Source organism: Acanthaster planci, linkage group LG15, assembly GCF_054643075.1.
Source record: "Acanthaster planci isolate LZ-2023a linkage group LG15, COTS_SCS, whole genome shotgun sequence".
In the NCBI taxonomy this organism is placed as follows: domain Eukaryota; kingdom Metazoa; phylum Echinodermata; class Asteroidea; order Valvatida; family Acanthasteridae; genus Acanthaster; species Acanthaster planci.
The window spans coordinates 68,540-83,403 of record NC_141791.1 but is presented as its reverse complement, the minus strand read 5'-3'; the positions used below and the strand labels follow the sequence as shown (position 1 = coordinate 83,403).

The window sequence follows — 14,864 nt, the reverse complement described above, 5'->3', positions numbered from 1 at the left end:
CCTCTCCCTCGGTATTTCACTCATTCAATCATGTACATTTCACTGATGTTATCTGTTTTCCCCTTTCAGTGGTACAGCAACTTGGTAACTCAAGAATACTGGGGCGAACTTTGGTTGAAGGAAAGCTTTGCCAATCTTCTAGCTCATCTTGCTCTGGACCACATTTACCCAAATCAGAAAATGGTAAGCAACTGGCTTGGGAGGAAGTTTCGTCTGCGCGTCATATTTGAATGTGATGCATAATATGCGCAATATGGCTTGCTGATCCTGCTCCTGGACGCTAGTGATCCTGCTTGATCGTTATAAGGGATAGAGTTTAGCTTATATAATAAAAGTATAGGCAGTTGTTCTCACCCCCTTCCAATGACTGTTAGTTTTGGATCATTTAATTAACCACCTGCTTTCTGCTAGATGGACGAATTAAGTTTGGCGGGTGAAGAGTTCCTGCGAGTCATGGAGTTAGACGCGCAACCAACATCGCATGCCGTACAGCCGAACATCGATGACATCAGTGCTATTCTCAACAACTTTGACCTCACAAGTTATTACAAGGTAGTTCTGTTCAAAGTACAAATTGAATTCACGGGTTGAAAAATGAAAACCTAAAAGTGGCAATGAGATTTTCAGAGCCTTTTTCAAGTCTATCTTAACAGTCTCTGACTTGCCTTCAGATGAGATTACCCGGACTTGGAAGGTGTTAACCTGTGACTGACTCCACTGGAGCACTAAATTATGCCGACCCTTCTGTTGTTTGCCAATTCATTTTGTGATTCAATGTTTTGAGGAATCAGATATCTCGTATAACACTGCAAATTCGTGTTATTTTGCCTTTCCAGAGTGAAGCAATCGTTCGTATGTTGCGATATGTTCTGGGACAAGACTTGTTTCAAAGTGGACTAACAGTAAGTGAATTTTGGAAGATCTCCGAAGACAAAATCAACCTTTAACGTGACGCAAATAAATTTTGTAAACGAACACGGGAAGAAAATGTTAAAAGAGAAACCTAAGACATTTTTTTATAAGACTCTGCTTCCCTTATAACTGTAAAGTATTTCCAACTTTTTATCCTTTTGTTTTCTGTTTTCACCTTCGTATTGCTGTTGACACTGAGTTATCTATTCTTTTCCAACAGAAATTTCTTCAAAAGAGAGCTTATGGTAATGTGAAAGCAACGGATTTATGGGACGCATTATCCGTTGTAAGTTACACTTCGTGTTAGAAATGGACGGTCAGTTGTTCATGCATGATTATATTTATATTATATCTTAATAATTATTATATTTTATCTTAAATACCTCATGGATGTAGAAAATATGGCGCTTTTATTGTAACGTTTATTGACGAAAAGTTTCCTACCCCGAGTCCAACTTTTTTTCAACAGACTCTAAATCATACTGATGCGAGTTTCGACCTTAATATCACCGCCTTCATGAATCCGTGGATTATGCAGATGGGCTATCCAGTCATCACGCTGACACGTGACTATCAAACGAGAATCGTCCAGATTAACCAGGCACCATTTTTCTTGCAACCAGTCACCACTGAGTGTCTGCCCCCATCTCCTTACGGGTAAGTCTGTCTTGTACTTGCGGAAAAATAAAGCAAGTAAATGCTTAAATACTTCTCTTTATTTTCCCAAACTTCACTGAATAAACTAGACATGCATTTACATTTGTCATTTGTCATGGTGCATAATATGAAATTAGAAATGGTTTAATTTTTTTCTGTTAGGTATCAATGGCAAATACCGATAATGTATTCCTACGAAGACCAAATCACCCAACCAAAGATGTTCATACTTGCTGAAGAATCGGGTACGTTAACATAAATTGGTAACTCAAGATTCAAAATGCTTGCTACGTGACAGTTTAACACGTGAGATTTGGGCGTGATTTTGCATCGTGTTGTCCATATTTGACAAAGTAATCAAGAAATTGAACACTTCTGAATCTTTTCTCTTGTAAATTTCGAAATGCTTGAATTAAAAACTTTTAACAAAATAGTCCGTTGTGATTGACTTTTTCCCCTCTTTAGCCTCTTTAAGTCGATCAGATATTGGACCAGACCAATGGATTGTGGCGAACAGTAAACGAACTGGATTCTTTAGAACGAATTACGATGAAACGAACTGGAACATGATCATAAAACAGCTTCTTGAAAATCATGAGGTACGCTTTAGTTTGAAATTTCGAAAACGTATGGCTGGTTGTTCCCATCTTATCATTGGTCGTACTGTCGTCCTCCTATGTTAAATACCCGATGTAGATATTGTAGTCTATAGGAGGTTTTTTTTCTCATACTGTCGTTCTGTGGCATTTTTGTGATTTTTCCTGCTCATAATTTGCAGTCTTCTTATAAAATACTGCTGCTTAATTAATGAAGAGCTTTCCCCGGAAATTCCTTTTCTGCGTGCTAAAATAAGGCCACGCCTTCTTGATTAAGTTGATTGTGATAATGTAGTCTTTTGCAGTTTTTTTTCTGGCCACGTGTATTTTTCAAAGACTTGAGACAAATATTTCAAATAAGTAACTGCAAGTCTATTCTGAAGGCCACAAACGAAATGATTTCACGTCTGATACCCAAATATTTTTTCAATCAGATATTTTTCCATCAACAATTCAGCGTTCAGACAATGACCAGGCATTACCGGGCATACTTTCGCAGGTAATCAGTGCAGCGGACCGAGCAATGCTGATAGATGACGCATTCCACCTGGCGACCGCTGGTCGTCTTAGTATCACTGTTGCACTGAACCTTACCAGGTACCTGACTAAGGAACGAGAATACGTACCTTGGAAAGTTACCTTAGAAATCCTTGGTTACGTCTCACGAATGCTGAGCTTCACATCTGCGTTTGGAAATCTGAAGGTATTTTCAAGATATTGTGTGTTCTAAAATGTATGTTACTTTTGCATTATTTTGTTAGAAAGCGTGCGTGAATTCTAAATCATCTCATGCAGTGGCGTCGTACGAGGAATTTTACCATTGTCGTGTTTCCAAATAAGGTCGTTTTTTCGGATATGTTTGAGGATCATTTTAACCCCCTTCCCAAAACTCCAGTCTCAGTAACGCACAATGCATGTGTTATAGTTAAACTGCTTGTTATTCCGAAAGATTTTGTATTCATTATTGTTTGTATTTGTAGAAGTATATTTTACAACAGCTACTGCCTGTTTACAAGGAGATCGGCTGGAATGAAACCAACTCTCACCAAGGAAGGTACTGTCTTGAGTAAAAGGTTCAAAGAGTAAGAATTTACTGAATCAAAGACGAAGCAAGATTCAGTACAAAATGTATTTATTGACTTGACTACTGAATGAGTCCGATTGTATAAGGGGAAGTTATTGAGAGCAGTAGTGAATGTTTGGATGGGGTGATGGTTGACAATCGACCTTCTTCTTGAAGCTCAGACTTACTGTCTCGTTTTATCTTTTCCATCAAAGATTATTACAGATGGAGGTTCTTGAAGCACTTTGTTTCTATGGTAACGAGGACTGTGCTTCCATTGCCAAAAATCTTTTCCTGAAACACCTCCAACAAGGGACCAAGTAAGTGATTTCAAAACGAAGTATTTTAAAGAAACGAGTCTTCAAAAAAAAAAGAAAACTTAAGCAGGGAGACGCAATGTTACACGAATCCTGTAAGACTGAGAATGATACTGTGTTGATGCAGTTCCAGACTACCCTTTAACAATGCCCTTGCCCGTGTTCGGGAAGCAAGACCTGAAGTTAATTAACGTAAAAGTAGATTTAGATTATGGCTTTATCCTCTTTTAAGCATAGTGTACTTACTGTACTATGAAATAAGGTCTTATTGTCAATAGTGCACTGCAGAATACGTAGACACCATACTCTAAGAATCCATAATTCTCATAAAAACCGAACGAATTTAAATTTTCAATAGCCACCTTTTGGCTGTTTGGATTGAAGTAACACCATGTATACTATAGATTTTTAAAAGCAATTTACTCTTTCTCTGTAGAGTACCACCAAACTTTAGGAATTTTGTGTACTTGATGGGAGTGGCTAATGGTGATGACACGACGAGAGACTATGCATGGCAACAATATCGGAAAGGTTTGCCTGGAGAAAGACAACAGTGGTTAAGGGCTCTGGCTGCAACCAGTGAGCCATGGGTACTTAGCAGGTTGGTTATGGGTCAAGGGTCATACAAAAGCTAACACAGCCCTGCAATATTTTTCTCATGATTCTTTTTTATTCAGATATTCTTTCACATGGGTCTTTCTGGACATGATGAAGTTATCATTTTAAATGATTAACTAATTAAATTTGAATGAATTGAACCAGTTCATTTCATATTTCCATGGTTGCACAACTATCATTTTACATAACATTGTTTTCAAAGTATCCTGGTCGTTCGTGTTTCTGAAGACCCACAGTTTTGTTCTGGATTTGTAATTGTTTTATTAATGTGTATTGTTTTTCACGCTGACTGAATTCTCGTTTAAAGAAATGGTTGTTTCAACAGTTTACAGCAACTTTCTTCGTGATTGCTTCGAACTGACTGAGATGCCTCTCTCCTTGAAATCTTTGAACGTGTAAACTGACACCAATTATTAAGAGACTCTTATCAGGTTTAACCTCCGATGCCACAAACACCACCGCTACGTCAATGAATCTCATTTTTCGAGTGTTCCTTGAAATTTCTTCTGTTACAGCTTGCGTTTTCAAGATATTCACTGTTCGACAGGTTGTCTTTACAAGCTTGCACAATTACTTTCTGAAATCATAATAACAAATCTCCTGTAACTAAACTTGACCCCCAAATCCATTGCACAATTAGCAAACCACAAGCCCACAAAGCAGGAACACGTCTATCCTTTATTTCCACAATTGTTATATAGTGTTTCATTTTGGGAGCCTTCTTTAGTATGAACGTCTTTAATTTGTGAATATTTTTGGCCCCCAATAATTGGCTGACAGCCCCCACAGAAATACACCTGCCTCATAATTTCGACCCTTCCATCGGCTTTAATTAAAGAGAAACCTCCACCCCACAAATACAATGCCCAAAAGTATCAGCACGGTAGCGGCCAGAACTGACACAGTTTTCTTGTAGAGTTGGCACTGCTCTTGCACTGTCAGAAATGCCTCCTTAGGAACGAGACTGCTCACCGTGTCAGTAAACTCATACTCCTGGTTCACTTTAACCTGTATCACACGAAGACAGTTCAAATGACACTGAGTAGCCAAAACGGAGAAAGGATTGTTTTTACAATAATTATCAGCTTGGCCCTTACCTGTCTTGACTTGAGCAGAGCAGCCTCTGTGTATTTCAACCTGTCTGCCAAAGCATCGTTTCGTTCCTTCAGCTCTTCACACTTATGCTTCTCATTCTGTAGCCGTGCCGCAAAATGCACTTCCTGTTGTCTGAATTTGGCGTCAAACTTGGCCTTTTGCTCGCTGACTTTATTTTCAAACGTGATCTCCTGGGCTTTAAATGCTGCGTTAAACGTTGCCTCCTGCTGCTTACACTTCTTGTCGAACATCTCGTGTTGCTCCTTGTACTTTGCGTCGAACACCTGCTTCTGCTTGTTATATCGTTCGTCGAAGTTTACCTGTTGATCTTTGAATCTGCTTTCAAATGTTGACTCCTGCTTCTGGTGTTTTTTTTCATACAAATCCTTTTTTTCTTTTATCTGGATGTCAAACAACTTTTGCTGCTCTGAATATTTCGCTTCAAACTTTGCCTCTTGCTCTGCCAACTTTGCTTGATATGTCATCTCCTGGTTCTTGTATTTTCTCTGAAACCTTGCCATGTTTTCTGCGTATCTGCCCTCAAACTCTTCCAATTTTTTCAGGATTTCAGCTCTACTCTTCTCAGCAAGGTGAAGCCTTTTAGCCAGGACTCCATTCGTGTTTTCCTGGAGTTCCATCTTGGCTTCGTTTTCTTTGACCTGGTTGGCGATCTGTTCCCTGACTTGTTTTAGTGAGATGTGATCCTTGAGGAGCTTATCCATATTTTTTGCAACTAGGTTGCTTTTATCTTGCATCTCTTTGACTTGTGCTTTATGCTTGGCGATCAATTCATTCATTTGCTCTTCAAATGCTTTGCTCATCTCCTGTCTTTTCTGAGCGTTATCCTCTCTTTCATGATTCAAAACCTTGTACTGGCTGGTCAAAGCGGTAATTTTTTCTTCTGCTTCATGAAGACGGCGGCGATAGACAGCCAGGATGGAGCTGTTTGTCCTAAAGTAGTCTAGCTTGTCTCTGATGAAGGCAGGAAAACGACCGTGTTTCAGCGTCGTATGAAGGGAACTCACGAGCTTGCTGAAAGAATATTAGGGAAAATATGAAATTTATTTGTCTGTGCTATATCCAAATATTGATAAAAGCTTAGTGGTGCCCGCTTCCTCAGAGCCTACAATTTCCATAATTATCGAGTGTTTTGGGGAAAAGGGCATTGGATTTGCTTAATAAGTAGGCCGTACTAGCTTTGATCTACCACCGCTCCAACGTTCATAAATGATAGCGTCCCCATCTGTGAAGATTTTATATTATGCTCTGAAAAACCATAGAGGAAGGACACAGAACCTGCCACGGAGCATGTCTTAATATAATTAATGAGTTTTCTTCGAAGGCTTAATTAGTTTCTTTGAAGAATAATTATTGTGCAAATGTTGCAAATTAATTCCAACTCTGAGACACAAAAGTAAATGGCCATTAGGGTATGATACGAAAGTATTCAAATATAATCTTTTGTTGTCTTACCTTTCTGCCTCGTCTGAAGTGGATTCCATTTCTTCTTTTGCAGTCTTCAGACTAGAAGACAAATATCCCAGGAGCAAAGTCAAGGAAATTATCATGCTATGAATACTGCCGTTATATGGATTTCTTTTATTGACCCCTTGGCAATCAAATAATTTTTTCCTGTTGAAAATAAATTTCTTTGTGCTCTAAAATAGCGTTCTGGAGGGCCGAGGTACGTCCCGTCTGTTGTAAATCCGCTGGTCGTTTGAGGAATATTCTCCTTTGTTTTGTGCCTGTTCTTTTTCTTGTAAGTTCTGCGTCTGCGTGTTTAAACGCTCTCCACACGACGCGGACGCGCATTTAGGGAGATCTCTAATATAGTACCGAAGTGTGACGTCACTGTGAACCAGAAAGTGGTTCACGCGCTGGTTCTCGCGCTCATGCCTTTAACACAGTAATTGTGTGCGTTACGTATTCACTTCGGTACCCTATAGTGTGCATGCTTTTACAGGCTTCGGCCACGCGCGGTGTTTCGCTTGACCTCAGGTTATCTTTTTTTTTAATTTTCATAGGTACATGGAGCGATCCCTGAACGAAAGTCTGGTGAGGCGCCAAGATACTGTTGAAGTGTTCAAGTTTGCCATAAACAATCCCATAGGGGGATATCTAGCCTGGAACTTCTTCCGCCAACATTGGGATATACTGAAGGAAAGGTGCGCTTATTCTCGAAACGCTGTTTTAACTTCGATACACATTATGATGTTCCTGACCTTGTACAGGAATTATCCCGACAACTTATTTATCTCTCTTAAAGCCATATCTCCCTGTGGGTGCTTACTTAAGTACGACTTTTCGGGGGTCTCCCGCCCCTCGTCAGGTGCGAATGCTTGAGAGGCGGAAGACGCCCGAAAAGTCGTACTTAAGTAAGCACCCACAGGGAGATATGGCTTTAAGAGAGATAAATAAGTTGTCTGTTTTAACTGAGAGTGGGTAAACTTTAATAATTTCTATTAAAGTTTGTTTGCTGTCTCGTAGTTGTTTGTGTTGTCCTTGCTATGTCTTCTGTCTTAAGGGCTGTTTATACAAGCCTCTGCTTATTTCACAGCCCCATGCTCTTTTCTTTTCTCATTTGTACATGGACTTACATGTATCTTATCATAAGCTCTAATGTTCTCTTCTCATTAAGCACAAGTAGGCCTATCTATAAAAGTTATTCTCATCCCCATTGCTAATTTCAATGTACTAAGTTTCTTAAATTTCTGATGTATTTTCTTAAGCTTATTTATTTTGTCAATTTCTATGCACCAACTTCTCTTACTTAATGTAATGTTTTTAAAAGAGTATGGAATAAACGTTTTCTTGAATTGAATTGAGTTGAAAAGTTTATCTAATATATATATTTTCTTGTTGCTTTGATTTTTTTAAACAGATACGCTAAAACTTTGTTCCACATGAATCAAATAATTGATGCCGTCACTCAGTGGTTCAACACAGACTTCCATCTGAAAGAGGTAGGTAGTTAATACGCTTGTCTAGTTTCTACCCTCTTTATGAAAATTTCAAATTAGTGACAGCCCTCCGTAAAATGAATTCATTTAATTGATAATCAGTATTTGTGTGTTATTGAGTAGTGGCTATTATTCCATCGGCCATTTTTTTGCAGTTGCAAGATTTTGTGGCCAGTAAAGAGAACGAGCTGGCAGGAAAGGCGGGTTTGAGTAATTTCCGACAAGCCGAAGAGATGACAGAGGTCAACATCCGCTGGATGAAGAATAATTACAAAAACGTCAAGCAGTGGTTAGAGGAGGCTGTTTCCGGTGGTTAATGCATTGTGGGAACACAACCTTGTTTTTCTGTACGAGAATTTGGATTTGAATTTTTTAGAACGTGACCTTCACCACGTTGTACGATGTTCACAGAAGTATGTCTGTTGGAAATAAAATCCAAACAATAATATTCATTAGGTATATTAATGATTCGTGTTTTAGACATAATGACGGCTAAACAGAGTGTTGTTGCTTCTGGTTATCAAAACAAAATTAGCCCAATGGTTAATAAGACTTACTTCATGTATATAGCTGTTTTTTGTCTCCCAATTCACACTTCATGATTGCATATCAATCGCACCAGCCCACGTTATATTTTGAACAGTTTGAGTTATTTGCTACATGTCATTGTTATGATTGTTCATTTCATTTGAAATTGTTCTTGTTAGCACTGTTTGATCATATCTCCTCTTGCCTGTGGTCTGTGCTTAGAGTGATATTGAAAGGTGATAGTGACCTGGTAATGTCAAATGCATCTTCATTGTCACCGATGTAATGTGTTTGTAATAATTGTTGCATGTGTCCTCAGTTTGGGAACATTATCGCAATTGGAGTCTCGTGGTCCTTTAATCGCAGAGTTAAACGAAATCTAACATTTAATGAAGTCTAAAATTATTGCATTGCATCATTCCCGAACTGTATATAATCGTAACAGGTTTTGTGTAAGATGTAATTAGATTTAGTTTTTTACACTTGACAATCGATAAGAGTAGAATTTTCCTCTCTTTATTGGGAAATTTAGATATGAAAAATTATCACTTTGTTTAACATCAAAATCATATCCGATCAGTATTTCATGAGGTATTTGTATAGCTGTAGGGTTAGTAAAGACCACGATTTGATAATTTTGAAATTTATAAGGCAGGAACACTTTTAAGACCTGGTGAGTGTGATAAAAAAACATTGTTTTTTTTCTTCAGATGCTATTGGTAAGTGATCTTTGCTTGGGTATATTCAGTAGAATCGAGATTTGCTTATTTTTTTCATGAAAAATTCCAAGTTTAGGTACCAGTACCTGGTGGTTCTGGTTGAAGGAAGAAAGCCCCAGTTAAGTTGGCGGTGTGCGTTTTGTCATGTAACGCGGCGGGTGGTACTCGCCAGGCACCCTGTCGACTGATTTATGAGGTTACTCGGACTGGGATTCTTCATTTTTGCAAAAAGACGATAATTGAAACGTTCTGAGATCATGTGGTCTCCTTGAGGGGCATACATGTAGTTAGAAAAAAGGCAAATGCGTTGGGTTTTCGTTGTACAAATTTATGCCTGCTACATGGACGCTTAGTAAGACGTGGGAATGCTCTTCGTTACATGATTGGTCCTTTGCACGGATATGTCGAAAGGAAAAATAAAGAATATGAAATGAGCGATGAAAGATGGTTTAGATCTCAGTTAAAATAAAATACCAGACGTTGAATACTGAAGAGGCAAATGTCGATCTTTACTTTGTTGGGGAGATAAACTGGAGGAGAGAGAGCCAGGTACTTGTTGTTTTTCATTGCGATGTCTGAACAGGAGCAGCGAGAGGTGATATTTGACTGAAATATTGCGACTTTGGATACTGGACAGTGTTCTGTTGATATCACGATGAAGTTTTCCTTTTTAATTTATCGGTGTCATGTGTAGTCATGTTTATCTTTACACTGTGGACGAACGTCTCTGGGAGAATTGTAGTTGACTTGAAAAATTGTAGAAGGTGTGTATAAATGGTTTTAATTATTAATTAAAACACATAATTATTGTTAACATACTTGGAACAAACTTAATGTTGTGTTGACCACGTCATGGAGAAAGTGCAGTCACCCCATTTTCGTGTAAATAGAAATCAAGTTTGAGTATTAGAGTTTTTGTCTACCTCTCTGACTGTTGTATTTCACTCTCATCTCAAATACAAGCCATGGACGTGCGTTTATTTTGGAATTCCAGTAATTTTGGACAGCTGCGGACTGACCAATGTAAACTGGACAATCGACAGCAGAGTGCTCTGTGGTCGACTTTTTACCAATGGTTAGGATGTTCCAAATTACCATGATGGGGGTAACTCTTGCTATCTTGCGCATTTTACCGGCTCAAGCAACACCAAAAAGCAAGAAACAACGAGACTTGGCGTAAAAGACATACGCTATTTTAGTAACCTTCCACTCAACAGAGGTTAGAAGTAGATACCACATTGTGTTACACCAAACATTCTAACGGTGTATTTCGAATTGAGCGATCTAAGAACGTTATGAAAGCAGTAATGCTCCACACTTTCCTGGAAATATTTCTTTCCACACTCAAATGAGAAGTTATTTAGAGGTATATATACAGTGAAAGAAATTAGTTTTGATGATAACAATCGTAATTTTAGTTATTTCTATTGTTTGAGGACCAAATGATTTTTTTTTTCATTTTATGTTGAGAAGTAATGCATCATAAATCCTCTATTGGTAAAGATTCACTGTTCCCGAGTAATACCATTTATATTCTAAAGTACCATGGTCATTATTTTTGAGCAAATGTGACAATAATTATTATTAATTCCGAATTAATTGCTGCTTTATATTACAATTAATAATGTCTGTATACAAGTAAAGAGGAATTAAAGTACAGAGTCGTACCGTTCACAGTTTAAATGTGACGTGGTTTGTTAGTAATATTTTCATGTATAGTGATCAATGGGCAAAGTCCGATTTTTTTTTTTTTAGATAAATGTACTGCTATCGTTGATGAGCAATAATTACCTGTCTGCTTTTCAGAAGACTGCTGGACACTGAACAGATTTTCTTGTGGAATGTGCTGATTCATGTATGTATTTTATCATTTGATTCGCAAGATTCTAGTTTAAGACTGCGAAACCTCGTTGGAAACCATAAAACACAGTAAAGGTGAGTTATTTACGAGAGGTCATTTAAGATCACAGCATGTTTGTTATTTTGTTGGCTGGGTGCTGGTTACTAGCAAAAACTTCGGTGCGTTGCTCGCCCGTCGCATACCCACTATGGTCAATGTTTGCTGCCGTGGAAGTAAGGTGTATGATGGAACTCTCCGACTAAGTGTTTTCTGATTTCTACAATTTATTCAAGTCCAGTAAAGGCTATCTCAGTGGCATGTCAGGCCTGTTTTGTGCAGTGACATCTTGCTGAAGACCTAGTTGGTTCGTTTTACTGACAGTAAGCCTGTTCTGAATGATAAACGGTAAGCACTGACACATTGCACATTGCATACAGCTTCAACAGGTTTAGTTTGCCGCCCCACTTCCGAAGCATTTGGCCAGGTGAAGATTTGATTTTTTTGATACTGCATAATTTTCCAAACATCAGCTTTACTGATGATAGGTGTCAAAACTTATGGCCAAAGATCGTTCTAGCTGTTCATACTTCAGTGCAATGGAAAAATTGCATACAATGAAACCTCTGCTAACGCAAGTTGGAAAACCGTCTAGTAACCTAAATGTGCCTTTAGATTGATTGCCTATAGTGCCTTATAAATACGCTGACCTGTGAATATTTTAATCTATATTTGAGACCCTTTAAGGTATATAATGGTAACCATGAAGTCCACTTCACTCCTTTTTTAAGAAATGAATGGTTAGTTGTGGAGGTTTGCGGTAGCACCATGCAAGGATAATTCTCTCTGTTATGAGTATGTGTGGTCCTGAAAAGAACCAGAAGACACTCAGCATTTTGGACAGTATGCTCTGTCCGTCGTCAGGAGACTGCCAAGTCTTGCATGGTGTTCATAATCCTCTACAACTAACTTGCTACCTTCACTGTGACGTTTCGAAGCTCAAATGGAGAATAATTGTTCTCCAAAAATCAGTTAAGTTTGCGGCCATTTCATGACCTTTCAGTGCTGTTTATATTTCCTTTTCACTAATTGCACACAAGTGTCATCTTTCAACCAGCATGGCCGATGTCTCGGTAAAGAAACAGTCGGTGATTTTTCTGTATTGGACGATCTTGCTTATATATGTGTCATTTGGACTTTCTTGTGGAATGCTACTCAATTATGAAAAGAGGTAAGTTTTTTTCATGACACAAATCGTATTTACAGGCATGAGCCTCAAGAAATCCAATATGCAAATTTCAAACTCGTTATGCACTGTATAATTTGTTCTTCCTGTCCAATTCGAATGTTTAACAAAACAAACTACAGTTGTAAGCAGCAGATCCAGAAGGGGTCAGGGGTCAACCACCACCCCCACTCTCCTCATTGCCATTTTGGGGCTACGTCTAAAGGATGGAAGGACAAAAAAGTATAAACCACTCAGGGGTCTTAATTACGTGTATAGTTAGCACAAACATAGAGATTAAAGGTATTAAGCCAATGGCGACAACGACTTTATTTCCCCAGGAGTGTTGAAACGAGTCACTAAATTTGGTGACTGTCGAGTCTGAGTCAAGTCATTTCATTGTGACTCTTTTCGAGTCGAGTCGAGTCATTAGGTCAAGAAGTCGGAGTCGCTTTGTGTAGTCGACTCGAGTAGAGTTGAGTAAGGTACCGAGTTCGAGTCAATTTGAGTCACTCATTTTTGAACAAGAAGTACAATAAAAACACAACTACATGTAAGTTCTTTTTTGGTGTTTTTATTGTCATTTAGGTATACTGAAAATAAACCAGAGTGACGGATATCTAGCCAACTAAAATTTGGCTTTTACTTTTTTTGAGACTTATAGGCTTGTACTCGAGTCGAGTCACCAAAATTGTGACTCGAGTTGGACTCGAGTCGAGTCTTGGATTCGAGTCGAGTCATTGACTCGAGTCATTACAACTCTCTTATTTCCCAAACCACCCATCCTCATAAAGTTGCTCAAACCGTCAACTTAATGATAAATTTGTCACATTTTAGCAACTTGAATTTAAAACCTCGAATTCCATGAAAGGAAGATTGCATTGGAATCTTGATTTGGTTTTATAGGAATTAAATCCATCTGCTGGTGTCTGAAATTTATGAAAAAGTCAGTTTTTTGTCAGTTTTTAGTACAATCATCGCTTGATCGCTTTTAGTATTGCACATTTTACATGTTTCCACAGAGATGCCGATTTCGTCAAACAGCAGTGGGAATACATTCGCCTTCCAGAGACTATAAGACCCATCTCATACGATCTCATGGTCAGAACTGATCTCACTTACTCCCATTTCACCGGTTCTGTTGGTGTCTTGGTGGAATGCCTAGAAGCCACCGACCTCATACTGATTCACAGTAAGGACTTAGTCATCACAGAAGGGAAGACAACCTTAACGCGGCAGGGTAACGGGGCTGATGCCCCCAAATTGGCTAAAGATACCTGGCTGTATGCCATCAACCAGTTCGCTGTAATCGAGCTGAACGGCAAGCTGGAGAAAGGAGCACGATACAGGCTGTACCTGGAGTTTGAGGGACCGTTGAAGAATGATCTACTGGGTTATTACAAGATGTCGTACAAGACAGCCTCCAGAGAAGAAAAGTAAGAACCACCCTTTTCTTGTACTAAAAGCCAAATCTCCACCATAAATTACTTTGACTAGTGCACCAGAATGCAATCTTGCGAAAGAAAGAATTGTCACGGGCAAGAGAATGAGATTCACAATTCTGATCAACAACAGGTTCTGAGAATTTGATCTTCATTTCCCCTCATTTTAATTAGGCTGGAGCCTCAAATTTTGAAACCACGTTTTCATTAACAGATACTTGGCAAGTACGTTCTTCGATCCTGTTGATGCCCGTAAGGCCTTTCCATGTTTTGACGAGCCAAATCTCAAAGCTACATTCAGCATCACCTTGGAACATCAGCCTCAGTACCACGCCCTCTCCAACATGCCCAAAAGTCGTCCAGATGAAATCCTTGAAGATGGCTGGATCCGAGCAACGTTTGAGGAAACTGTCGTTATGCCAACATACATTGTGTGCTACGCTATCAGCGAGTTCAGGGCCAAGTTTAAATACACGTCTAACGGCGTGCGGGTGAGTTTTGCCAGTGTGAGATTACTGAATTATGACTTTGTGTGTGGGATGCTTCATAGTTACAGGGGGCAGTATTTTTACCTAAATTCGGAGACTTAAGTTAAAGGTAACATACTGTTGTGCATGTTCTTTTGTTTTAGTTTGGCGTATGGGCCCGTGAAGATGTCATCGATCAAGTTGACTATGCGCTCGACAAGGGGGTAGCCATATTGGAACACTTTGATCTGTTGTATGGACAAGAGAATAAATACTCCTTGCCTAAACTGGGTAAGGCCTCAGTTGAGGGAAACAGTAGAGTAAAAATACTTCGAAACTTCAACAAAGCCTTTCTGCGGTGGGGGTGGAGCGGCGATAATATTTAGTGTTGAATAAGTTAGACTTGCGGTTGCACCATGTAGTATGAG

The 14,864-nt window shown here is 38.9% G+C and overlaps 2 protein-coding genes across 2 annotated transcripts in view; one reads left to right on the top strand and one right to left on the bottom strand.

Annotated features, from left to right (window-relative positions):
* Positions 1 to 14,864, top strand: part of LOC110974485 (uncharacterized) — a 43,817-nt gene that overhangs the window by 11,477 nt on the left and 17,476 nt on the right. Inside the window, 20 exon segments of the mRNA XM_087146844.1 lie at positions 70 to 183; positions 412 to 552; positions 837 to 902; positions 1,133 to 1,198; positions 1,382 to 1,569; positions 1,732 to 1,814; positions 2,035 to 2,168; positions 2,665 to 2,868; positions 3,146 to 3,219; positions 3,444 to 3,548; positions 3,982 to 4,146; positions 7,283 to 7,423; positions 8,140 to 8,221; positions 8,374 to 8,532; positions 9,457 to 9,465; positions 11,392 to 11,400; positions 12,403 to 12,533; positions 13,550 to 13,963; positions 14,184 to 14,460; positions 14,601 to 14,727. Of these exon segments, the coding sequence (XP_087002970.1) occupies positions 70 to 183; positions 412 to 552; positions 837 to 902; positions 1,133 to 1,198; positions 1,382 to 1,569; positions 1,732 to 1,814; positions 2,035 to 2,168; positions 2,665 to 2,868; positions 3,146 to 3,219; positions 3,444 to 3,548; positions 3,982 to 4,146; positions 7,283 to 7,423; positions 8,140 to 8,221; positions 8,374 to 8,532; positions 9,457 to 9,465; positions 11,392 to 11,400; positions 12,403 to 12,533; positions 13,550 to 13,963; positions 14,184 to 14,460; positions 14,601 to 14,727 (2,689 nt within the window).
* On the bottom strand, positions 4,194 to 6,989 carry LOC110974487 (uncharacterized). The gene is made up of 3 exons (XM_022226167.2): positions 6,732 to 6,989; positions 5,261 to 6,290; positions 4,194 to 5,171 (listed from the first exon to the last, which is right to left on the bottom strand). The coding sequence occupies exons 1-3, from the start codon at positions 6,824 to 6,826 to the stop codon at positions 4,992 to 4,994; spliced, it is 1,305 nt and encodes a 434-aa protein (XP_022081859.2). The 5' UTR covers positions 6,827 to 6,989; the 3' UTR covers positions 4,194 to 4,991.